Source organism: Ornithorhynchus anatinus, chromosome 1 (assembly GCF_004115215.2).
Source record: "Ornithorhynchus anatinus isolate Pmale09 chromosome 1, mOrnAna1.pri.v4, whole genome shotgun sequence".
Classification (NCBI taxonomy): domain Eukaryota; kingdom Metazoa; phylum Chordata; class Mammalia; order Monotremata; family Ornithorhynchidae; genus Ornithorhynchus; species Ornithorhynchus anatinus.
Genome location: NC_041728.1, coordinates 97,827,522 through 97,854,142, shown reverse-complemented (window position 1 = coordinate 97,854,142; position 26,621 = coordinate 97,827,522). Strand labels below are relative to the sequence as shown.

General features: G+C 44.6%; 1 protein-coding gene across 4 annotated transcripts in view; it reads left to right on the top strand.

Annotated features, from left to right (window-relative positions):
• Positions 1-26,621, top strand: part of KIZ (kizuna centrosomal protein) — a 144,377-nt gene that overhangs the window by 49,567 nt on the left and 68,189 nt on the right. For all 4 annotated transcript variants that reach the window (XM_029067316.2, XM_029067322.1, XM_029067328.2 and 1 more), the window contains 2 exons: positions 21,486-21,620; positions 23,488-23,652. In XM_029067316.2, coding sequence (XP_028923149.1) covers positions 21,486-21,620; positions 23,488-23,652 — 300 coding nt within the window. The remainder of the gene's footprint in view (positions 1-21,485; positions 21,621-23,487; positions 23,653-26,621) is intronic.

The following is a 26,621-nucleotide window of genomic DNA, read 5'->3' as shown; positions in this document are numbered from 1 at the left end:
CACATTTAATGCATGAATGAAGCGCCTGCATCTGAGAAGCATCTTTCAATAAGGATTTGCTTTGGGAAATAATATGTTTCGGCACAATAGGTTGGGTAGGTGCCCTTTTGGAAATCACTTCTGAATAATGAAAAGTTCAAAATGCGCTCGCGATGGAGTTACAACTGTCTCTGCAGATTAAGCATTCACGCTGCTCCATTGTGCGGGCGCCTTAGAACGCGGGCGAGGGAGTTCTGCCCTCTGGCGAGTGGGTCGTTTCTCCAGCCTCCCGGCTCCGTCGATCTCCTCGCCCAACCCTTGCCGGGATGGCTGGGCAGTCCTCCTCTCTGACTCGGTCGGTTAGTCAGTTGTATTTTTTGAGCGCTTACCGTGAGCAGAGCACTGTCCTAGCGAAAAGAGTGCGGGCTTGAGAGGCAGAGGACGTGGGTTCTTATCCCGGCTCTGCCACTTGTCTGGTGTGCGACCTGGGGCAAGCCACTTAACTTCTCTGGGCCTCAGTTACCTCATCTGGAAAATGGGGATTAATAATAATAATGATGGCATTTATTAAGCGCTTACTATGTGCAAAGCACTGTTCTAAGCGCTGGAGAGGATACAAGGTGATCAGGTTGTCCCACATGGGGCTCACAGTCTTAATCCCCATTTTACAGATGAGGTAACTGAGGCGCAGAGAAGTCAAGTGACTTGCCCAAAGTCACACAGATTAAGACTGTGATCCCTGCATGGGGCAACCTGATTACCTTGTATCTACCCCAGTGCTTAGAACAGTGCTTGCCACATAGTAAGCACTTACGATATACCATAATTTATTATTAATAATATGTAGACACTTTCCCTGCCTGCAACGAGCTGAGAGTCTAGGGGGACTCTAGATTCTCTGAATGTCTTCCTTTCCATTTTGCCCTCTGGCTGCTTCGGCCTAGTGCCCGTTTTCCTTCTCCCCCGGCTCTCCAGCTCCCTAGGGCCGAGGCTGGCTTCGGGTGTTTTGTTGTCCCGGAGCTGAGAAGAATCGCTGCTCTCCCCCACACACTCCCTCCCTCCCTCCAAAGTCCATATGATTTTATCAATTCAGTAATTGGGGTAGACTGTAAACTCGTTATGGGCAGGGAACAGGTCTGCTAATTCTGTTGTCGTGTAGTCTCCCAAGCGCTTAGTCCCTTGCCTTGCAAATAGTAAGCACTTAATAAATACTACTTATTGCTTGATTGATTGATTGATCACTCCAAGCTCTGCAGTGAGTGCTGGAGTAGATTCAGCACTTGGAGCAGCATCGTGGCCCGTCGACAGAGCATCTTCTAGAAGTCACAAGGTATTGGGTTCTAATCCAGGCTCTGCCACGTCTGCTGTGTGCCCTTGGGCAAGTCATTTCACTTCTCTGGGCCTCAGTTACCTCATCTGTAAAATGGGGATTAAGACCGAGAGCCCCGTGTGGGACGGGGATGGTGTCCAACCTGATTTGCTTGTATCTACCCCAGCGCTTAGAACAGCGCTTGATACACGGTAGGTGCTTAACAAATGCCATCATTATTTATTATCCAAGGTAACCAGGTCAGGTAGAATCTCTGTCTCACGTGGGGCTCACAGTTAAAGTAGACAGGAGAACGGGTATTTCCTCCTCATTGTCCACTTTATTATGAGGCACATAATAAAGTGACTTGCCCAGGGTCACAGAGCAGGTAAGTGGCAGAGCTGGGATTAAAAGCAGATCCTCTGAGTCCCAGGCCCACGCTTTTCCACTAGACCACGCTGTCCCCCTTACACTGCGAGCGCATCAGTATCCCATTCGTACCCTTGTACCTAGAACATTCTTCCGGAAAACCACCGTTACCACCGGCCCCCCTTCCCCACCTTGCTCCGGAGTCAGTTGGCTTCCCCTCACACGTGTCTTTGTGAAAAGTTGTGGCTTCCAACTTGGGCTGGTGCGTATCCATTTTTAGTCGTTGTTGCTGCCCACCCCAACCACTCCTCTGCTGCCTTGCAGCCAAACCCTTGAAGGGCGCCCTGAGGCCTTTTTTTTTTTAATGGTATTTGTTAAGTGCTTACTATGTACCAGCCACTGTTCTAAGTGCTGAGGTAATTACAAAGATATCAAGTTGGACACAGTCCATGTTCCACATGAGGCCCACAGACTTAATCCCCATTTTACAGATGAGGTAACTGAGGCCCAGAGAAGTGACATCATCCTCATCGTAATAATAATAACGATGGTATTTGTTAAGCGCTTACTGTGTGCCGAGGACTGTTCTAAGCGCTGGGGTAGATACAAGGAAATCAGGTTGTCCCACGTGGGGCTCACAGTCTTCATCCCGTTTTACACATGACGTGACCGAGGCACCGAGAAGTGAAGTGACTTGCCCAAGGTCACACAGCAGACAAATTGCAGAGCTGGAGCCAGAACCCGGGTCCTTCCGACTCCCAGGGCTGTGGTCTATCAACTAGGCCAAGCTGTTTTTCACTCCTCTCTGCTGTTTCTCACGTTAACTACTGTCCTTCCCTCTTAGAGCGTGACCCGCATGAGGGGCAGAGACTGAGCCTGCTCTGACTGTGCACAGAGTAAGCACTTAATATATTATCACCGTTATCATCATTATTGTTATCAAGCTCGTCGTGGGCTGGGATCGCGTGCGTTATATTGTACGCTTCCAAGCGTGTAGTTCAGCGCTCTGCACACAGTGAGCCCTCGGTAAATACAATTGATTGATTAATTGCGCTTGGTCACCATCCAAAGCCAGCCCAGCAGTTCAGTGGCCGCTACATTAGACTGGGAACTCCTGAGGATAAGAACTGTGTCTTTTGTTGCTCACGTATTTTTCCAAGTACTTTACTCTGCAGTGCTCTGCCTCGGTAGGGGCTCGATGAGTACCTGGGCTTGATTACAGAGGAAGATAGTTTGGGGTTTGAGAAATCCTTATAAGCCCCAAGGCAACTTTTGGGATAATGGGAATCTTGCCCCCGATTTGCCCAGGGGTGAGCAGCATGGGGGTCAGACCAGAATGATCCGAAGATCACGTTAGAAATGTAATTTATGTACATATCTATAATTTATTTATATCAGTGTCTGTCTCCCCCTCTAGACTGTACACTGGTTTTGAGCAGCGTATGTGTCTGTTTATTGTTATATTGTACTCTCCCAAGCGCTTAGTACAGTGCTCTGCACAAGACCGTAAGCCCGTCAATGGGCAGGGATTGTCTCTGTTGCCGAACGTACATTCCGAGCGCTTAGTACAGTGCTCTGCACATAGTAAGCGCTCAATAAATACTATTGAATGAATAATAAGTCCTCAGTAAATACAGTCGACTGACTGACTGATTACCAATCTGGTATACCCCATTGAACTTCTTATATTCCCTTTATTCCTAGAAGCTCTTTACTCACTCTAAAATCATTTTGTTTTATGCTCTCGAGTTATCTCAGACCCATAGCGAGTCCGTGGACACATCTGTCCCAGAATGGCCTTCTCTCCATCTGCAGTCGTTCTGGTAGAGTACCCGTAGAGTTTTCTTGGTAAAAATACGGAAGTACCAGTGCCGCCTTCCGCCCAGTAAACTCGAGTCTCTGCCTTTGACTCTCTTCCATGCCCCCGCTGCCCAGCACAGTAAAGTTTTGATGTGTAACAGATCATCTTCCACTCACTAGCCACTCCCCAAGCCAGGAATGGAATAGGTAACGACGGGCGCACAGTCTAATGAGTTGCCCAAGTTCACACAGCAGACGAGTGGCAGAGCTGGGATTAGAACCCATGACCTTCTGACTCCGTGACCCACGCTCCACCCACTACGCCATGCTGCCTCTCTGTTTCTAGGGCTTTCTCTATTTCTAGGGTTGGTCTTCCCACTTTGAGACGAAGCTCTCTGTGGATAGGTAGTGCGTCACTTGCTTGTTTCATACTTCCCAAGAGTTTGAGAACTCAAGGGGTGCTCAGTATATGTTATTACTACTACTTAGTTAAGCTGGTGCCATTCCTGTTCCTGAGAAGCAGCGTGGCTCAGTGGAAAGAACCCGGGCTTGGGAGTCAGAGGTCATGGGTTCGAATCCCGGCTCTGCCACCTGTCAACTGTGTGACTGTGGGCAAATCACTTAACTTCTCTGGGCCTCAGTTCCCTCATCTGTAAAAAGGGGATTAAGACTGTGAGCCTCACATGGGACAACCTGATTACCCTGCATCGACCCCAGCACTTAGAACAGTGCTCTGCACATAGTAAGCGCTTAACAAATACCAACGTTATTATTATTATCCCTCGCAACTCAGTGGAGCTCTCCGGGAGATCCCATCCTCACTAGGCCTCTTCTGCAACCAAAGTGATCGGTTTGTTGAGCACTGTACTAGGAGCTTGGGAGACTACAATTCAGTAGAGTCGGTAGAGATGAACCCTCCCCAGAAACCCGTCCTGCTGCCTTGCTGGAAACACTCCCAGCTCCTCTCTAACCGGGGGCTGAATTGGCGGACCCATCTTGGCTCCTTCCTGGAATACCGGATTGCTGCCGGGTTAAGCACCTTCCCGAGTTAGAATTCTTGGAAAAGGCTCCTATCTCCCCTTACTGACTGAGCCTGCAGTCCTTTTGTCAACCCCCACTGAGTGACAGTCCATATCTCCTCTTGAAACGGGCCAACACTCATCCAGCTCCATAAGACACGGAAAGATGGAGTCCCCTGAGTTCCGCATTCTTTCAGGGACCAAGGCAGAGGAGATGCTCCAAGGCCAAGGTTCTGGATGTGATTCAAGGTGCCAGTGCCCCGGGATTTGGGAAGGAGCTCCCTGCAGCTTTATTATTATTAGTTATAATAATAATAGTGGTGTTGGCTAAGCACTTATTGTGTGCCAGGCACTGTACTAAGCGCTGGGATAAATACGAGCAAATTGGGTTGGACACGGTCCCTGTCCCACATGGTACTCACAGTCTCAATCCCCTATTTTACAGATGAGGTAACTGAGGCGCAGAGAAGTGAAGGGCCTTCACTCAAGTACACTCAACCACTACCAGCCAAGCCTTTACTATCCTTGTGGGCAGGAAATGTGTCTATCACAGTGTTATATTGTACTCTCCCAAGGGCTCAGTACAGTTCCTGGACTGCAGCAGACAAGTGGCGGAGCCGGGATTAGAACCCATGACCTTCTGATTCCCGGGCCCGGGCTCTATCCACTATACCGTGCTGATTCTTAGCTTTGTATTCTCTCAGCAGTACACCCGGGGGTTGTCTCTGCAGTAGAAACAAAGAGCCAAGAGCCCGCCTGTGGTCCCACCTGTCAGTTGTCCTTCTTGGGAAGCAGCGTGGCTCAGTGGAAAGAGCCCCAACTTGGGAGGCAGAGGTCATGGGTTCGAATGCCGGCTCCACCACTTGCCAGCTGTGTGACTGTGGGCAAGTCACATAACTTCTCTGGGACTAAATTCCCTCATCTGTAAAATGGGGATTAACCGTGAGCCTCACGTGGGACAACTTGATTAGCCTGTATCTACCTCAGCGCTTAGAACAGTGCTGTGCACATAGTAAGCGCTTAACAAATACCAGCATTATTATTTCCTCAAAAGAAGGCGGCTTTTCAACCTCCTGAAACAGTTGTGGCATTCTCAGTAAAAATTCCCTTCTTCAAAAGAAATCAGTGCTCTTCCTCCAGAATGTGGCTTGGAGTAAAGATATTGGCCCACTGAAGAAATCAGGTAAATAACAATCAACCAATCAATCGCTGTGGGCAGGGAATGTGTCTGTTTATTGTTCATTCAATCATACTTATTGAGCGCTTAATATAACATATATAACAATATATAACTTACTGTTATATTGTACTCTCCCAAGCTCTGCACACAATAAGTGCTCAATAAATATGGAATGAATAATAATGATGACATTTGTTAAGCGCTTACTATGTGCCAAGCACTGTTCTAAGCGCTGAATGAAATCAATCATATTGATGGAGAGCTTAATGTGTGCAGAGCACTGTAAAGAGCCCTTGGGAGAGTACAGTATAACACTTTAAGAGACACATTTCCTGCCCACAAGGATAGTGAGGCTTGGCTGGTAGAGGTTGAGTGTTTACTATGTGCCAAACGACGTGCTAATCTCTGGAGCAAACGCAAGCTAATCAGATCAGACACAGTCCTTTTCCCCCATATTCTAAACTGGGGTAGGCCAATATGTAGAACAATAACAATACATTACGAATGATAATTTGCAAATTTAGACATCCAAAATGACAGTGTGAAGATCTGTGACACAGCAGTGCTAGTGGTGTGGGGGGTGGGGAGGTATTCCTAGGCTCCACACTGTTCCAGGTCAGAGTCAGTCAATCAATAAATAGTAGCAATTGAGTATTTACTCTGTGCAGAGCACTGTCCTCAGCGCTTGGAGAGTACAATAGATCAAGGTACTTAGGGCAGCAGCTTGCCCAGCTCTCTAACTGATAGGAAAGCTATCATTAGGGAAGCAGCATGGCCTAGTAGATCTCCCCGCTTCTAGACTGTGAGCCCACAGTGAGCGGGGATTGTCTCTATTTGTTGCTGAATTGTACTTCCCAAGCGCTTAGTATAGTGCTCTGACACAGTAAGGGCTCAATAAATACGATTGAATGAATGAATGAAGAGCCCGGGCCTGGGAGTCAGAAGGTCATGGGTTCTAATCTCAGCTCTTCCGCTTGTCTGCTGTATGACCTTGGGCAAGTCACTTCACTTCTCTGGGCCTCAGTTATCCACATCTGTACCACATGGGACAGGGACTGTGTCCAACCTGATCAGTTTGTACCTATCCCAGCACAGAGCTTGACGCGTAGTAAGCACTTAACAAATACTATCGTTATTATAGGAAGGCTTCAGTCCTGCAGTGGTTGGGGGAAACTCCATAGTCTGGGTGCCCAGTGGCATGAGGCTCTGGGCCGTGAGGTGGGAGCAGGTGGCCAAACAGAGGCCTCTAGGTTTGGAAATTGGCCAGAGAGTTGGGAGCCTGGACCAAGACAATTCTTCCCAGCCCAGCCCTCCACGAGCACCATAGGTGCCCTGATCAGCTATTTGACCCTTCCTACATCTTTCTCTGCCCATACAGATGGAGGTAATAATTCTGACCTGCTTCCCAGGGAGGCTGAAAAGAGAAATAGAAAACATACCTGAAACAGTCTTCATTTCACTGGGCAAGGGGCTCTGGTGTCAGGTGCAACTCATCACTAAACGTCTGAAGAGGTTGCCTTTTCTTAATTTTCTGATTTTTAGCCAAGCATTGTGTCTGAAGATGTTCGCTAGTGCACCGTTTTCTGGCGCTTTGCTAGAAAGGTGAAGAGTGCACACCCCGTTCTTTTGTAACTGAGGGTGATGTCCTTTCAAAACTTTGGGATAAGGAAAACTCACTCTATAATCTAATGCTATTTGCGTGTGCACAGCTATTTTTTCTGTCACTGTGGCCAGTCAGAAGAATATTTTCAGAGGAATATTCCCGGATTCTGCCTCCACTGTAGCCAAAATGTATAGTGAAAGCGCATGTTATGGCAGAATTGAATGTATTGAACAGCCTAACCCTCCCCCCACAAAAAATGGTTGAAATAGACAACTTTTAAAAGCAAAACCCCAGAAGTGGAAGGACTGAAAATGTGTTTGGAAAACAAGGCCTGTTTCTGTGAAATGATGAATGCCAGTGGGCAAAAGTTCCAGTGACTAAAAAGATACCGAGAAGTGTTTGAAATATTTAGATTTTAAAGGAAGCTTAAAGATGGGGAATCAAGGAGAGATGGAGAATTTCAGTTGGAAAGAGATTCAAAACTGGGCTGGATCTATAATACTGAGGATAGATTTTCTAGCTCTGATTATCTAGGTCTTCACTTATCTTGGCCACTTTCCTTCCCATTCAAGACCTAGATATTAGTTTTCTTTCGGTTAGCAAGGTCACTTATCAGTCTGAGAATCTTAGAGCATGCAGGATGGGCCTCTCTCTTTTTATCTTGCCTTTGTTCTCCTTGTGTCTTGCTCTCTCTCTCTCTCTCTGTCTCCATTTTCCTTTTTTCTTCTTCTTTTCCCTGATTTTTCCTGCACTTGATTTTTCCCTTTGTTTTAACCCCAAACCACCCTTCAACCACCTCAACCCTTCCATCATAATACGATTCAATTGTCTCACCTTCAGTTCTTCATCTCAAGCTTCTGAATGACCTATGTGCTTTCTTCTTGCCAGTGACAAATTAAAATGATCTTTTATCAGTCAATCAATGATATTTATTGAGAATTTACTGTGTGCAGAGCCCTGTACTAAGTACTTGGGAGAGCTCAATACAAAGGATTTACAGACTGAAGGGGGAGACAGACTTTAAAATAAAACGCAGGTAAGGGAAACAGCAGAGTTTAAGGATTTGCCTGGGGGTCAAAAGGACCTGGGTTCTCATCCTGGCTCCACCACTTCTCTGCTGTGTGACCTTGGGCAAATCACAAAACTTCTCTTTGCCTCAGTTACCTTACCTGTAAAATGGGTATTAAGACTGTAAGCCCCTTATGGACCATGGACGGTGTCTAGTTTAATTTGCATCCATTCATTCATTGTCATATTTATTAAGCGCTTACCGTGTGCAGAGTACTGTACTAGGGCGCTTGGGAGATTACAGTACAACAATAGACAGGCACATTCCCTGCCCACGATGAGCTTCCCCATCAAGGGGGCGAAGACAGACGTTAATAGAAATAAATAAATGACAGATATGTACAAAAGTGCTGTGGGGCTGGGAGGGGGCAAAGATGAAGGGAGTTAGGGCGGTGCACAAGGGAGTGGGAGAAGAGGAGAGAGGGGCTTAGGAAAGGCCTCTTGGAGGAGACTTGCCTTCAATAAAGATTTGAAGCAAGGGAGAGTAATTGTCGGATTTCCGGGGGAGGGCGTTCCAGGCCAGGGACGGGACGTGAGCGAGGGGTCGAAGGCGAGAAAGACAAGATCGAGCTGCAATGAGAAGGTTAGCGCTAGAGGAGCAAGCTGCACAGGCTGGGTTGTAGTAGGAGAGTAGCTAGGTGAGGTAAGAGGGGGCAAGGTGGTCGAATGCTTTGAAGCCGATGGTGAGTTTTGTTTGTTGCGGAAGTGGATGGACGACTACTGGACGTTTTTGAGGAGTGGGTAAACATGTTCATTCATACATTCATTCAATAGTATTTATTGAGTACTTACTATGTGCAGAGCACTGCACTAAGCGCTTGGAATGTACAGTTCGGCAACAGATAGAGACAATCCCTGCCCAGTGACGGGCTCACAGTCTAAACGAAAAATGATGGCATTTGTTAAGCGCTTACTGTGTGCAAAGCACTGTTCTACGCGCTGGAGAGGATACAAGGTGATCAGGTTGTCCCACGTGGGGCTCACAGTCTTAATCCCTATTTTACAGATGAGGTAACTGAGGCCCAGAGAAGTTAAATGACTTGCCCAAAGTCACACAGCTGACAGGTGGCGGAGCCAGAATTTGAACCCATGACCTCTGACTCCCAAGCCCATGCTCTTTCCACTGAGCCACGCTGCTTAAATGTTCTAGTAGAAAAATGATCCGGGCAGTACAGTGAAGTATGGACTGGAGTGGAGAGAGACAGGAGGCTGGGAGGTCAGCAAGGAGGCTATCTCTCTTGGTGCTTCGTACAGTGCCTGACACATAGTAAGTGCTTAACAAATGCCATAAAAAATGCTTTGGGGTTGGAGTAGAATATCAAGGTTAAGGTTGATGTGAGGTGGGGAAATAATTAAAATGCTCAAGATATACACATCCAAGTGTATAGTTGACACAGAAGAAGGCGCGAGAAGGTGGGGAAATGGAGACGTTAGAGTCGGTGAGACTTTCTGGAGGACATGTGATTTTTGTAAAGATTTGAAGAAGGAGAGATGGTGGTGGTGTGTTACATATGAACCAATCGATTGTATTTATTGAGCACTTACTATGAGCAAAGCACTGTACTAAGCACTTGGGAGAGTACAATACAATGGAGTTGGAGTAGTGATAATAGTAGTAGTATTTATAAACCGTTTGCTCTGTGCCAAGCACTGTACTAAGCACTGGGAGAGAATACGCAGTTAGGAAGACATGGATCCTGTCCTTCTGGGGGCTCACAATCTAAAAATAAAAACAGGGACAGGGGACTGGTGACCGGCTCTATGCACAGCCTGTACTAAGCAGCTGAGAAATTACAATATAATAGATACATTTCCTGCCCACAACGAGCTTACAGTCTACAGGGGGAGACAGGCAGTAATATAGCTAAATAAATTACAAATATGTACATATGTGCTGTGGGGCCGGGAGGGGGAATGAATAAATGGAGCAAGTCAGGGTGACGCAGAAGGGAGCGGACGAAAAGGAAAAGAGGGCTTGGTCGGGGAAGGCCTCTTGGAGGAGATGCGCCTTCGATAAGGCTTCGAAGGTGGGGAAAGTAATTGTCTGATGAATATGAAGGAGGGAGGGCGTTGCAGGCCAGAGGCAGGATGTGGGCGAGATGGAGATACAGCGAAAATGCTGGCTTTAGAAGAGCGAAGTGAGTGGGCTGGGTTGTAGTAGGCGAGTAGCAAAGTGAGGTAGGAGGGGGCAAGGGGATGGATTGCTTTAAAGCGAATGGTGAGGAGTTTCTGTTTGATGCAGCAGTGGATGGACAAGCACTAGCAGAGAGAGACCATCCCGTGAGGCGCCATCCCCCGGGAACTAAGGTCAGACTGGAGTCCCGAAGAGCCGGAAATAGCAGAGTCAATAAATCCGTCAATCAGTGATATCTGTGGAATGGTTACTGAGTGAAGAGCACTGTACTAAGCGTTTGAGAGAGAACAGTACAACAGAGTTAGTAGATACATTCCCCGCCCACAAGGAGTTTTACATCTACAGGGGAAGACGGACATTAAAATAAGGAAATAAATAAATTCCAGCTATGAACAGAAGGACTGTGGGGCTGAGGGTGAGGTGAAGACCTGCGGGAAGGTAGTGTTGCTCAGGAGAAACTCCAGGCCCTAGCAGGAGACAAAAAACATGTCATGTGAGCTGCACAAAGGCAGCCAACTCGTGCCAGCTGGTACTCACTTCTGAAAGGCAGGCGACCCTCCTCTCCATTGCTAATTTTGATGCCTCAAAAGACCCATCTCCAGACTTCCAATAGCAGTACACGTGGCTCTTGGAGATCCACCTACACTTGAAAGATAAATTGGAGAAGCCCCTCTTCTTGCAAGTAAAACGGAACTTAGTCACCTCCTCCAAGAGGCCTCCCCGGATTAAACCCTTCTTTCCCCTACTCTCTCTCCCTTCTGTGTTGCCTGTGCACTTACATCTGTACCTTTCAAGCATTTGGTATTCACTTCACCCTCAGCCCCACAGCACTAACGTACTTAACTGTAATTTATTTGTCATTGTTCGGCTCCCCTTCTAGACCGTACGTTCCTTGACAGCAGGTAATGGGTCTACCAACTCTATTGCATTGCACTCTCCCAGATCCTTAGTACAGTGCTCTGCACACAGTAAGCACCCAAGAAGCAGCGTGGCTCAGTGGAAAGAGCCCGGGCTTGGGAGTCAGAGGTCATGAGTTCGAATCCCGGCTCTGCCACTTGTCAGCTGTGTGACTGTGGGCAAGTCACTTTACTTCTCTGTGCCTCAGTTCCCTCATCTGTAAAATGGGGATTGATTTGAGCCTCATGTGGGACAACCTGATGACCCTCTGTCTCCCCCAGCGCTTAGAGCAGTGCTCTGCACATAGTAAGCATTTAACAAGTACCAACATTAATTAAGATATATCACTGATTTATAGATTAATAAGAATAGACACCAGCTGAGAAGGTGGGAAAAGTGAAGTGCGGTTTCTGCTTTTTTATTTTCCTTCAGTATCTCTTACCTCACTGTCTTTATCCCTTGCTTTCTCTCCCTATCCTCTGTCTTCTCTCTCTCACCCCCTATTTTTCCTTTTTCTCCTAATGTGCCTAATCCCAATAACCCTATTCCATTCTCCTCCATTTCTCTTACATTTTTCCTATTGTCATCTTTGTCTCTTGGTCTTGATTTTAATAATGTTATTATTTGTTAAGCGCTTACTATGTGCCAAGCACTGTTCTAAGCACTGGGGTAGACATAGGGGAATCAGGTTGTCCCACGTGGGGCTCACAGTCTTAATCCCCATTTTACAGATGAGGGAACTGAGGCACAGAGAAGTTAAGTGACTTGCCCACAGTCACACAGCCGACAAGTGGCAGAGCTGGGATTCGAACTCATGAGCCCTGACTCCAAAGCCCGTGCTCTTTCCACTGAGCCACGCTGCTTCTCAGATTGTAGATTTTACCAACTGCAGCGTCCTGATTCAGTGTCATCTTCAGTAATGTTTTCTGTAAACTTGAAGGACAATTTGAATAAATACATGAGCGTATTCATGTATTTTTTAAATCTGTAGGAAGTAGCCTCCAGTGATTGGTCTGTTAATCCTGAAGAACTTTGAGAAGCAAATTTCCAAGTCGGGTTGGGAAGAGTTTTTTTTACTTTGAGGGGCAGGCTTAGAGGGGCATTCGCAAGTAGGAAAAGTAGATGAGGCATGATAAAAATCAATCAATCAATGGTATTTATTGAGCACTTACTGTATTAAGTGCTTGGGAAAGTACAGTACAACAGGGTCAGTAGACACAGTCCCTGTCCACAGTGAGCTTACAGTCTAGACAGGGAGAGAGATATTAATATTCAGAGTAAGACAAAATTAACTTGCATTCCGGTACTTTTGTGAAGAATCTGACTGTTTTGAGTCTCTCGGATGGAACATTCATCTTTAAATCAAAGGCTCCAAAGTGAGATTTAAGTAGTCCTTGCCTTAATTGACTTTCCAGTCTTTTATGATTTTCAAGCAGTCTACTAGCATTAGTTCAGTGCATTTCTTTTTTTCTGTGAAAATTCACATTAATTTGTTTGCCAGTTTTGATGAGATGGAGGGGAACTGTCCTAAAGCTTAAATCAAATAATCCATGTTGATTACCTTTGCTTTTGTTTTGAGTGTTTTCAAACGTAATCCCTGTGAACACACAGAAATAGTCTGCCCCTCTAAAAGCTGAAGCCCAAAATGGTAGTAATATGTTGACATAAGTATGGGCCTGAAATAAAGCTTTAAGTTAAAAGCTACGGCATTCTTTATCCTGTTGAAGAATGCAATTCTCTAGTTGCGTGTTTGGAGAGAAGTGAGGGTTCTTAATTCAGTAGAGGTGAAGGTGAAGGGCCCTGTCCTTTCTATCTGGTTAAACAAAGTAATAAATTACCCGGCATGAACATCGTCTCTTTCCCCAATTGTAGCTCTTTCATTATTAACGGATTGACCCGGTACCTTTTAAATGTTTGTTTAAAGTGTAGGTGTCCAGCTACCTAATCTGCATCCATAGCCAAGGCCCATAAATTTCTAGCAGTAGTAGTGATAGTATTCAGTGCTTACTGTATGCTGAACATTGTAATAAGGGCTGGAAAGGCATACACAAGTGAAAATTGGACATGGTTCTTGTCTCTCAGATGGTTCACAATCTAACTACTGACTGACTACTTGTTTTGTTGTCTGTCTCCCCCTTTTATTCATTCATTCATTCAATAGTATTTATAGAGCGCTTACTATGTGCAGAGCACTGTACTAAGCGCTTGGAATGTACAGTTGGGCAACAGATAGAGACAATCCCTGCCCATTGACGGGCTTACAGTCTAGTCGGGGGAGACGGACAAAAACAATAGCGGTAAATAGAACTGTGAGCTCGTTGTTAGACAGGGATTGTCTCTATCTGGTGCCGAATTGTGCATTCCAAGCCCTTAGTATAATGCTCTGCACACAATAAGTGCTCAAGAAATATGATTGAATGAATAAAAAATAGAATGGGGAAGAGGGAACTGGCCATAGATACCTAAGGAGAAATGAAACAAAACGCTAAGACAACATGAAGACAAAGATCAGTAGGGAGCTGTGGCGGGAGGAGCAGAATTTCAGGCTCCTCGTGTCTCAGAGTCTACAGTCACAACCGCAGCCGCAGAGAGCGCTTCAGCAGCGGCCGCCGTAGCCTTCCCGAGGTTCTGCAGGGGCGGCCCCAGGCTGCAGCTGCTTTGCTCTATCCTGCCGGGTGGCACAGGGAAGGTCGGGAAGGTTGTTCCACCGTGATGCAGAGGGAAGCCTACGTGGCATCCCTGGGCGGTTGCATGGTGGTCCAGTAGAGGACAGTGAGGGGCCCCGGGAACCGCGATACCGGAGGACTCTCGTGGTCATGCGATCGAGCAGTTGGGGCACAGTCAGCAGTGGCTCACATCCATTTGGAGGATTGGTTCAACACTCTCATAGGCTTCCGGGTGTTGGTGGTCATTTGCCCCCACCATGCAAGACGGTGGGGGGGTCGACAGGCTGCATCCTCAGGAATCCCCAGTTGGCTATCCCTTTCCTCCTGCCCATGCAGCATGGCCTAGTGCATAGAGCATGGGCCGGAGAGTCAGAAGGTCATGTGTACTAATCTCAGCTCTGCCACTTGTCTGCTGTGTGACCTTTGGCAAGGCATTAATCATCTCTGTGCCTCAGTGGCTTCATCTCTGAGGAATGGGGATCGAGACGGTGAGCCCAACGTGGGACAGAGACCGTGTCCAACCTGATTACCTTGTATCTACCCCGACGTCCAATCTGATTACCTTGTGTCTACCCCAACGCTTAGAAACAGTGCCTGGCACGTGGTAAAGCTCTTAACAAATGCCATCACTAGGACCAGAGAGAGGCAGCTGGAAGTTTCCCCTTCAGCGATCATTTTTTACCCTTAAAAAATATCTTTGCCATTAGGATACTCAGTGAGTTTGGCAGTAAAGAGAATCTCCACTTTGCATGCTTCATCACCAAGAGCTTGTGAAGTGGAGCGAGTGATTTTTGCTTGCCCATGACCCCTAACGTAATTCTAATATGGATTTGGGGTCGGGGGGAGCCTTCCTTAAATGAAGACTTGAACTCCTATGAAAACATATTAATGTTCAGATGATTTCCTAATTACATACCCAATTGCAAATAGCAGCTCTTTGGAAGCAATTAAATCCCATTATGTAAATATGTTTTGGAGGACTTTTTACAATGGCTATTCTTTCATCTGCTGAGGTGAATGGTAAAGGATGGTTGGCTTGTGGTCAGCTGCACAAGGCTACCCTGCAAATTTTCATTCATGAAAGTTTCTGAAACCTGTTTTTGACCCAGAAGACCACAATATCTCTGAAGGAGGCTTTTCAGACTTACTCGTCAGTAAGCACTAAGGGACTCATAAAGCTCCGAGACCACTTGGCTGCTGCCTGCATGTGGAAAAGCCCTTAGAATACTTTTCTTGAGAAGAGAGTGCATACAGGCTAAAGCCTGTTTCTGCATTTCCAGAAATGTTGTCTTTGTCTGAAAGCAGAAAGGTGCTCAACAGTCAAAAGCAAACCAACTCAGAAGTCTCTAATCCAAAAGTGCAGTGAAAATAATAAAAACAATAAATATTGAAGCTTCCATTTTGTCTTCACTGAGAGGTTTGGGGGATTTTATGACTTTAAAAGATGAATTTTTCTGGTCCCTCGGATTGTTAAATTTTTACGGGTTGAGTATAGTCCCTGGACAGAGTTTATTAAAATAACTTTGATGGGTCAGGAGATAATTGAGATGTATCATGATGTCAAGTTTTTGTAAATGTTTAATAAGAGGTGTTTGGTGGCTTTTTGATAAGTGGTTTTCTAAAAAGAGGGTGTGACCAATCTAGGAATATGAACAGAGGGAGGTAAACATGGAATTTCCTAACACTAGAAGTTGTATAGATGGAAAACAGTAGGTAAAAGAAAGGAGTGGATAAATCCATGAATGAGAAGTGTCTGTGTTACAAGAGTGAAAAGGAATGTTGGAGGGAGAAACTGGGGCTGTTAGAAGCAGGGTTTTATTTGTGCCAAAGAGTACCCTGGCTCCTGTGCAATTTGCAGTTCATAGCCAGAGCCTCTGGGCTTAGCAGTGCTATATGTCATAATGTTAAAAAATATCTAACATTCATAATGTGTACTAGAAAGCTAGTCTTTCAAATAAACTTGCTTTGACTATTCCATGCTGTTACTGTGGATGGTAATAGACAGGCATTCAAAGTCCTAACCAATTTAAAATGTACAGTTATATAATTGTTTGAACTCTAACCCTTCTTTCATTAACAACTAAACCCTGATAAGACTCTGGAGGGGTTTAGATTGATTCATGTACAGTAATGTTGATAATAATAATAATACTAATAGTACTGTGGTATTTAAGTGCTTAGTATGTACCAAGCACTGTATTAAACACTGGGGCAGATACAAGATAATCAGGTTGGACATACTTCCTGTCCCACATTTGGCTCCCAGTTTCAGCAGGAAAGAAAACAGATATTTAATCCCCACTTTACAGATACGAAAGCAGCAGCACAGAGAAGTTAAGTGATTATCCACCGTCACACAACAGGCAAGAGGTGGAGCTGAGATTAGAGCTGAGGTTCTCTGACTCCCAGGCCTGTATTCTTTCCACTTGGCCCCAGATCATGAACGAGATAAAATTTAGGAATGTAAAAGAGAAAGTTAGGAATGTCAAGGACAGAGTTTGAGATATAGAGGGGAGAGTTAGAATTGTTGGGGGGGTCATCACTAACCATGAGGCGGAGGGTCTAGCTTAACAAGCCCCTCCAACTTTTATTATCCTGTCCAAAGACAGAGTCCTGGGGTGGATGATAATAATTGGGGTCATTTGTTGAGTGCTTACTGTGTGCCCTGACGCTCCGTAGCAGCACTGGGGTAGATACAATACAATCAGATCAAATAGTCTGTGCCGGACATGGGGTTGACAGTCTAAGGAAAAGGAAGATCAGATATTGAATTCCCATTTTTCTGATGAGGAAGCTGAGGCAAAGAGAAGACTAGAAGCAACAGTATGGCCTAGTGGGAAGAGCATGGGCCTGGGAGGTAAAGGAGCTGGGTTGTAATCTTGGCTCTGCCAAATGCTTGCTGTGTACTTTGGGCAAGTCAGTTGACTTCTCTGTGCCTCAGTTTTCCTGTTTCCTGCCCCATGCGGGACAGGGACTGTGTCCAATCTGATTCCCTTGTATCTATCCCACTGCTTAGAACAGTGCTTGACACATAGTAAGCGCTTAACAAATACCATAAGAAAAGTCAAGTGACTCACCCAAGGTCCCACAGCAGGTAAGTGGTGGAGCCGGGATTGGAATCCAGGTCTTCTGACTCTCTAGTGCTCTTTCCCCTAGACCACGCTGCTTCTCTGACTTTTTTTTTTTCCTAGAACCTGCAGTCCAAAATTCACCGCTTTAGCCTCTCCAGGTGTGAATAACAATTACAATCTTGATTATAAAATTAATAATGCTGCGATAGCACCAGCTAAGCATTCCTGCAGCTCTCTGTTGGAGGGAGTCTGAAGGGGGAGATCCCTCTATTCCATAAGCTCCTTGTGGGCAGTGACCATGTCTATCAACTCTCTTGAACTGAACTCTCCCAAATGCTTAATACAGTGCTGTGCAGACAGTAAGCACATAATAAGTACCATTGGTCGATTGATCGATTGAGTGCCTTGCGCTCAGTGAGACGATCCACATGGGAACATTTTACTCCAACCTTTTGCTCCGCACTCTCTGCTGAGATTGCCAAGTAGACCGATTATTGGGAGTTTCGGCCCCGGGTTTTACGACGCACACAATCGTCCGCAAAACCTGGACTTAAAAGAGCAGCGATTCGTTCCAAACAGGGCACTCGGAAACGGCCACGAAGAATGGCTCTTGGTCACCTGTAAAGCCGTGACGGATCTGGGTTGGCGACCTAGATCCGAAAGCCATCGTGCCCAATTAGAAATTCGCCCGGCCTCACCCAGTTCCTCCAATAAAGGAGTTTTTGAAAGAAGAGGCCTGGGATTGAAAGTGGGCTAGAAAGATAACAACTGTTTGGAGGCCCACACTCCAGCCGGGAGAAAGGCAGAGGTTTGGCCGGTGCCGCTTCAGCTGCATTGAAGAGGACTTAGCCCAGATGGATTGTGCACTACAGAATGTAACACATAATTCAAGCCGTCAGCTTGATCAGACCGTTTCTAGGAAGCAACCCGGATAAAGAGAAGGACCCGTTGTTTGCTAACCCCTGATCCAGAGCCTGCTGCAGATTGTCATACATTCTGTTTTTCTTTATGTCGGGGTCCTTCCTTCCCCTCCTTTTATTATTCTGTTCCCTTTTCGGCCAGACCACCCACAGCGAGCGGCACAATGGGAGATGAGGTATCCCCTAAAATATAGGTTTTGTAAGACTTCAGTAAAAGGAAAACACTGCTTTGACAACGTGCGTGTTTGTCCTCTCTGCTGCTGTTTTGTGCCTTAAACAAAATCCCCAAATTTAAACTTCGATGTCAGCAATTATCCAGCTGTCCATGCGGTCGTTTTTCAGAGATGGCAAACACCCCTGACCCAGAAGCAGCCTTGGGGATATTTTCCCACTGCCCCACTGCTTCCTGCAGTTTGCAGAGAACATTTGTGGGTTTAGAGTGAGGAAATGAACCCAGTTCCTTGCACTGGGGAAAGCAGTCTTTCCGAACGATTTGCTGCCCGGATTTTTAAGGGCTGGTTGCTTGACTGCAAGGAAGCTTAGTGAAATTCTTCTGTGAACCCCTTAACAAAGCAGGCGGGCTGGAATCACATTCTGAATGGCCATTTACACCTCTGTAAAAGGGTAAGCAGGACTCTATTGTGAGAATGTTTAAATCTTAATTTGCATCATTATGGAGGTGCAGCTATCCCCCAAATCCCTGATGGCTCCTTGTTTCATTTCTATACCTGTAGGTGGTCACTGGAGATTTTTCTCCTACTGGTTGTGGTGTAAGGAGCTACTGATTTGTTTCATGGTGACCTGAAAACTAGAGGTCTGACTATAAATTTGGTTCTCTGAGGGTAATTAATCATCCATCGTGTTTTAAAGCAACCATTTCAAATAGTAATTGCTTCTGGAAGTGTGGCCTGTACTTTAAGTAGACAAGGACAACGTGTTTGGTATCAGTTCAGCTTTAAGGAATTCCCAAAGTGCTCCACCGATTATATTTTGGGTTTGGGGTAATGCATTGGTACTTAAAAATTATGACGGTGGCAATCCCTTGGAGATAAAATGCAGATCCTGGATTTGTAGTCCTTTTGTAAACAAAATTTAATTGTACTTTCATCTCCAGGCCTATGTTCTTATTTGATCAAGAGAAACCTTATTTGAAAATAAATCTTTCCCAAAAAAGAAAGCAATTAAATTTATTTCCTACATTAAATATCTCTATCTCCTGAGCCACTGGACTGTGATTGTTATAAATAATATGTACACACATATATGAACATATATATGTATCTATGTGTGTGTACATATACATACAAACATATATGTATAGAATATATATATATATATGCTCCCACATTTTATAGTTGAGATTAAGACACTCAAAAGCCTTCAGTGAGTTAGTGCCAGAGCCTAACATAGCCTAATGCTTTCTCTTTTAGAGCACCGCTATAAAAAAAATTAAGACAAAATCTATCATAAATCAAGTGGTTTTAAACATTTAAATAATGATTAGAGTGGTTTCTAAGGTGGCTGATGATTAGGAGTGTTCTGAAAATTCTTTAATCTAATGAGCTTCCTATGTCTGGAAGGTACAGGTGTTTCTTTGCACAAATAATTTAGAGAACATATTGAACGTTTGATTTCTGTATGGAGAGAGAAAGGTGTTTTATTCCTAGTCTTATAAATTTCATCCTTCTCACCCAATTCATTGGCTGAAGACAGTGTTTGTGTATGTAGAACCTGATGTTTGTGAAATGGTGCGCAGTACTCTCTAAAGTTTGTGAAACATGCAAATGCAAAATTTTAACCTGGAATTAATCATTTCCTGAACATAAAATTGTTAAATGGACTGTTTGCTCCTTAGAGTGCCATGGACATAGGCTTATTGTTTCCTGTCTGGTGGACCCAGGGACAGAAGAAGTGAGAAATAGGACTAAATAAAGCAAATCCATTTACCTGTTCTGTGGAGTTGCTGCTGGAGGTCTCTCAGGCTTGGAGGAAGACTCCAATCTTCGACCTCTAGGTAGAGAGGGTAAGGGAAATCCTCCCAAAGGCTATCTACTGCAAATGTCTGAATCCTTGGTCAAAGGAAGCTGTTTGCAGAGGAAGTTTAGTGAGTTGTTTCATGAAAGAAAGCCAAGAAAAAGTTGAGTTGTTTGGAAATGGAGGCTGCGGATCAAGAAAACTGGGATCAGAGATCAGGAGCCCTAGAGACCAACTGTTTCACCCGGTACCTCACCCGGCCCAAAGCAGTGCCTTTGGAAGTCCTGCCTTGCACATCTAGGTGCCTGGTTTAAGTGGAAATCTTGGGGATGGAAGGGATCCTTGCTCTGCAGGGGCTTGGGGGAAGAGAGGATAGTCGGATATCATGTTGGGCAATCAATAAATAGTATTATCTATGTACTTACTCTAAGCAGACCACTGTACTAAGCTCTTGGGAATCTGCAGAAGAAGCGAAAGAAAGACCCAGCCTCTGACTTTCAACGAGCTAATTGTCCCATCTCTTATTTGGAAAACTCTTATATGGAAAGTCTATATGGAAAACTTTATTCATCTAGGAGAATTTCAGAAAATTATTCCATTTTTTCTAAGCTGAAGTTGTTCTGCACTCTTTAACCTCTTGCAATGTCAAACGTTGTTATTCAGTGAATAACTTAGAATATTTGGGGCATTAATATCCTTTGGTTCAATTTTAAAACACATTTCCATGTGTTCTTTTACAAGTAAAATCCCTTTCCACGTAAGACTGATTTTTCCTTCACCCAGAGTGTGAGAGATCAATCGTTTATTGTCCTGGAATCTGAATAACCACAACAGTAAAAGTGTTCTGAAAAGCTGATTCTTTTAGGAATGTAAAACCCGGAGGCAAACGTAAAATCTGAAACCATTCCTATTTTTCAACAGGAGTTACCACAGAATTTTGAGGCTACATTATTGAGCAAATGAAAAACTAAAACTATCTTGTGGCTACCCAGAATCCAAAGTGTACAAAGAAATGACACTCACAGAAATGTGAGAAAGTGGTGAGATAGTTAAAGAAAAGTTTTATTTTCTGAAGTGTTGAAACTGTTGTTTTTTGCCAAAAAGTAATTCTCAGTTTGGCTGAGTAGAAGATGACGATAACACCTTTTGTGTTGTTCTTGTGCAAAGTGTTATGTATAGAATATTCATTCCCTTTACTCTTTCTGTTCCTGCCTCTGAGAATCTGCTTCAATTCTAGGACTGTCAAGAGGTTTCTCTTAAAAAAAAAAATCCCAAGTCCCTTATTGTGAGCGAAAAAGACTGTGTGATAAAGATTCAAGTCAGGCTTTTTTTATATTTTGCCTAAAGTCGTAGTAATCATATTTATTAAGCACTTAATTTTTCAGAGCACTGTGCTGAGTGCTGGGAGATAACACACAGGTACCATAGAGTATCCCTTTAGTGAACTTGAATAAATTCATTAAACAGTATCACTTTTGCTTCTTGTCTTTCTGCAGGGTGTGTTTATCGTTCCGAGGGTTTTCACACTTGCTGCAGTTCATAGAAGACCAGCTGGAACAAGCTAACACTAAGCATGTGGAACTCTATCAGACTGCAGCCCTTAGCCCCGAAAAACTGACCAGGCTAATTAAGTAAGTGCCAAGTCAATTTCTACCTAGTTTGGGTTGGTTAATAAAGAAGAATCTAGAAAGGAAAAGCAGTGTGACCTAGTGGAAAGAGTACAAGCCTGGGGGTCAGAAGACCTGGGTCAATAACAATAATAATAATAATTACGGTCCTTGTTAAGTGCTTATTATGTACCAAGTATTGTTCTGAGTGCTGGAATAGATACAAGTTAATCAGGTTGGACACAGTCCCTGTCCCACTTTGGGCTCACACTCTCAATCCCCGTTTTTTACAGATGAGGTCACCGAGGCACAGAAAAGTTAAGTGACTTGCCCAAGATCACCCAGCAGACACGTGGTGGAACTGGGATTAGAACTCATGACTTCCTGACTCCCAGACCCGTGCTCCATCCACTACACCATACTGGGTCTCGGTTACGGGTTCCAATAGCACCTCCACCACTTATCTACTATGTGACCTTGAACAAATCACTTAACTTCTCTGTGCCTCAGTTATGTCATCTGTAAAATGGGACTTTAGACTGTGAGCCCTATGTGGGACGAGGCTGTGTCCAACCTGATTATCTTGTAACTATCTCAGTGCTTAGTAAAGTGCTTGACACACAGTAAGCACTTAACAAATACCATAATTATTATGGCTAATTATTATTATATAAAAAGCGCTTAACAAATACCATAAAACTTTCCTTTTTTCATCTCCCCTCTTGTGATATATTTAGGGTTTTTACAGTGGCCTTTCTCCTCAAGCTCATCCAGTGGTTTGATCCTAGTTAAAATGTTGATGTACATTAAAAGGGGAATTTGGAGGATGCAGATAGCTATCTTAAGGGAAGCTGCCACAAACTCCTCCTTCCCCCACCCTTCCTTCCTCTTTCTACCCTCTTTCCGTGGCACCCTTCACCAGCCCTCCCCTTTATCTAGGAAAAGATTCAGGTTGGCCTCGTTGGTAGCCTGACAAGTTCTGTGAAGGCCGCAGAAAACTCCCTGTAACCTCACTGTTGAAAACAGAGCTAGGTATCATTTATCAGTTACCTGATCATTGCTTGGGTCATTACCATGTGATGACCATCAGTGGCCAGTGTGTTGAAGACTGATTTGTAGTTGAGTTCACTGAGTTTACATCCCACAAAACAGGCACAGCTTCACTTTTTGGCAGCCTTTTGGCAATTTGTCCACAGAGACAGGCAGCCAATTCCCAGTTATTCTGGCTATAGGGAGAGGAGGCAGATTCGCCAAGACAATGGATAGATTGTTAGAATACGCAGATAAGGCATTAACTCATAGATGGTACATTTTACAGATGAAGAGCGTTAAACTCAATTCCCCTTTCCAGTCCCTCCCCAACCCCATTCAGATTAGAGGAAGTCTCCCCGTCACATGGTTTGACTAGAAAAATGAAGAGAGTCATTCTTTTGCATCCAGCCAAAGTTACTGTTCCCTGCGCGTAATACAGCCTGCTCCTGAGTCTGTAGTTTTGGCAGTTGGCACCCGTTTCACATAAGGGGTAGAAGACCTAGAATAAAACTCACTTCGCCTTTCATTGTTAGAAAAGTGACGTAAATAAAGGGCTGTGAATTGGCAGTTAATCTGAACATGGATTGAGATTGTCTGCAAAATGGCTCGAGCACGATTTCAGGCATTGAGGAGTTAAAAAAAAAAAAAAAAAGTAACTTTTCTTGCCAGATTAATAAAATGTTTTTCAACCCTGTTTTATTTTATGTCTTTGTCAAGAGACATTGTAGTTGCTGCATTTTTATGTCCAGATTATATTATAGATATTATTCAATAAACCATGAAGAACTCCCATAGATTCTATAAGCTGTCGGTCTGGGCTAAAATAAACATTTCATGCAGCACCTGTTTTATTTTATAGCCTTTGTAATCAAACTGGCATTTTGAAAGAAGAAGACCTTGAAGCATGTGGTACAGTTGTCCTTCACCAGTTTCAGAGATTGTTGGAGTGCATATCACCTAAATGCCTCTTACCTGAACACGATCTTATTGACAGAAGGAACACCATGGATGAGAAACCAGTCAGGTAATATAGAAGTTAACAAAACATTTAACTGATTAACATTAACAGATGAACCGATTAACATTTTGATTCCATTGTCAGGCTGTTTTTCAGAGCAATTTGTGGATAATCATGTTCTCAAAACTGTAGATTCAGGTAATGACAGTTCAAAAGCATGTGGAAAATTAAGGGCTCCCTTCATTTTACTACATTTACTGGGGGTTTCTGTTTCTCTTATTTAGGAGGCTCTGTTCCGATTGGGCTTTCCATTACTATTTTCACTGTCTCAATGTATTTTTATTGTTATATGCAGTTTCTCTTGCGCCCCCCCCCCCCAATTCCTCATTTTTAATGTTTCAAGTTTAAGACTCCTACTGATATCAGTATTGATGATTTAACTATTTCAATACTATTTCAACTGAAATAGTATTCAAGTGCCAACTAAGGACAGAGCACTGAACTGGTCTCCTAACTTGTTTGGGGCTCTATAATAGGTGTTTGGGACAGTGTACATGTCTATATATAAATGTGTGTGTGTGTGTGTGTCCTTGTGTTGTCAGGGTTGATGTGTGTACCACCTGGCTGTTTGTGCTCTGGCCCTTTTGTCTCATTTTTCAATAATAACCTTACAAACCATACAAAGCTTTTGTTCGAAAGAGCAGTTCCTTTCTTGTTTGCCATAGGCCATGATGGTCTGCCCTCGACAATTGATTCCCTATTTTCATTTCTTCAATAGAGAATCAGTGTGGCCTAATGATAGAGCACAGGCCTGGGAGTCCGAAGGACCTGGGTTCTGATTCCACCTCTGCCACTCTTCTGCTATGGAACCTTGGGCAAGTCACTGAACTTCTCGGTGCCTCAGTCACCATATCTGTAAAACGGGGATTAAGGCTGTGAGCCCCATGTGGGACAGGGATTGTGTCCAACCCGATTATCATGTATCTATCCCAGTGCTTGGTACATGGTAAGCGATTAAAAAATACCATTTAAAAAATTATGATAGGGCATTGGCTGAGGCAGAGGACACCTTTTCAGGGCATAGTTTTGTAGAATAGTAAAACCAAATTGTCCTCCAAAGGTTTCCTCTGCTCCCTGCTTTCAGTTTCTTGTTTTTAGCCCATTATGCAGTTATTGTCTGAGGATTCTCCTGTCATTCATTCTGCTCTTATGTCGCACTCAGCATAACTGTGTAGAGGTGAGGATAACATCAATACTAAGAGGCTGACTTTGTTCCAGATTATCTCTATGCTGATGACACCCAAATCTATATCTCCTCCCCAGTTCTCTCTCCCTTCCTCCAGGCTCTCATCTCCTCCTGTCTTCAGTACATCTCTACTTGGATATCCTCCACCACCTAAAACTCAACATGTCCAAGACAGAGCTCCTTATCTCCCCCCCCCGATCCCTGTCATCTCCTGAACTTTCCCGTCGCTGTGGACGGCACAACCACCCTTCCCATCTCACAAGCTCGCAAACTTGGTGTCAACCTTGACTCCGCTCTCTCATTCACCCCACATATCCAATCCGTCACCAAATCCTACCGGTCTCACCTTCACAACATCGCCAAAATCTGCCCTTTCCTCTCCATCCAGACCGATACCACATTAGTACACTCATCCTGTCCCAACTGGATTACTGCATCAGCCTCCTTTCTGACCTCCCAACCTCCTTCCTCTCCCCACTTCAGTCCATTCTTCACAACGCTGCCCAGGTTATCTTTCTACAGACAAGTTCAGGACACGTCACCCCCCTTCTTAAAAATGTCCAGTGGTTGCCTATCAACCTCCATATCAAACAAAAACTCCTCACTATTGGCTTCAAAGGTGTCCATCACCTTGCCCCTTCTTACCTCACCTCCCTTCTCTCTTTCTACATCCCAGCCTGCACGCTCCACTCTTCTGGTATTAACATTTTCACTGTGCCTTGATCTCACCTGTCCCGCAGTTGACCCCTGGCCCACGTCCTACCTCTGGCCTGTAACGCTCTCTCTTCTCAAGTTCGCCAATCACTCTTCCCTCCCTTCAAAGCCCTTCTGAAGGCTCACCTCCTCCAAGAGGCCTTCCCAGACTAAGCCCCCTTTATCTCAGCCCCCCCCACCTTCCGTCACCCCAACTCTCTCCCTTTTCTCTTCCCCCCTCTACCCACCCCACAGCACTTATGCGTATATGTATATATCTATAATTCTGTGTATTTATATGGATGCCTGTTTACTTTTTTAATGTGTATATATATCTATATAAATATATACATATATTCATTTATAACGATACTTATATACTTGTTTTGATGTGTGTCTTCCCCCTTCTAGACTGTAAGCCCGGTGTGGGCAGGGATTGTGTCTAACTTTATTGCTGAATTGTGCTTTCCAAGTGCTTAGTACAGTGCTCTGCACACCGTAAGTGCTCAATAAATGCCATTGAATGAATGAATAAATGAATTCATTGTGATTCTGACTTGCAATTTGATTCATTCATTCAATCATATTTATTGACCACTTACTTTGTACAGAACATTGTACTAAGAGCTTGGGAGAGTACAGTGCAACAATAAACAGACACATTTCCTGCTCACAACAAGCTTACAGTCTAGAGGGGGAGACAGATATTAATATAAATAAATTAGTTATAAATTTGTACATAAGTTCTATGGGAGGGGGGAAGAACAAAGGCAGCAAGTCAGCATAATACAAAAAGGAGTCGGAGAATAATAATGATGGTATTTGTTAAGCGCTTACTATGTTCTAAGTCCTGGCGTAGATACAAGGTAATCAGGTCGCCCCACATGGGGCTCACAGTCTTAATCCCCATTTTACAGATGAGGCAACTGAGGCACAGAGAAGTGAAGTGACTTGCCCAAAGTCACACAGCTGACAAGTGGCGGAGCCGGGATTAGAATCCACAACCTCTGACTCCCAAGCCAGTGCTCTCTCCACTAAGCCACGCTGGAAAGGGGGCCTTATTCACAGAAAGCCTCTTGGAGGAGATGTGCCTTCA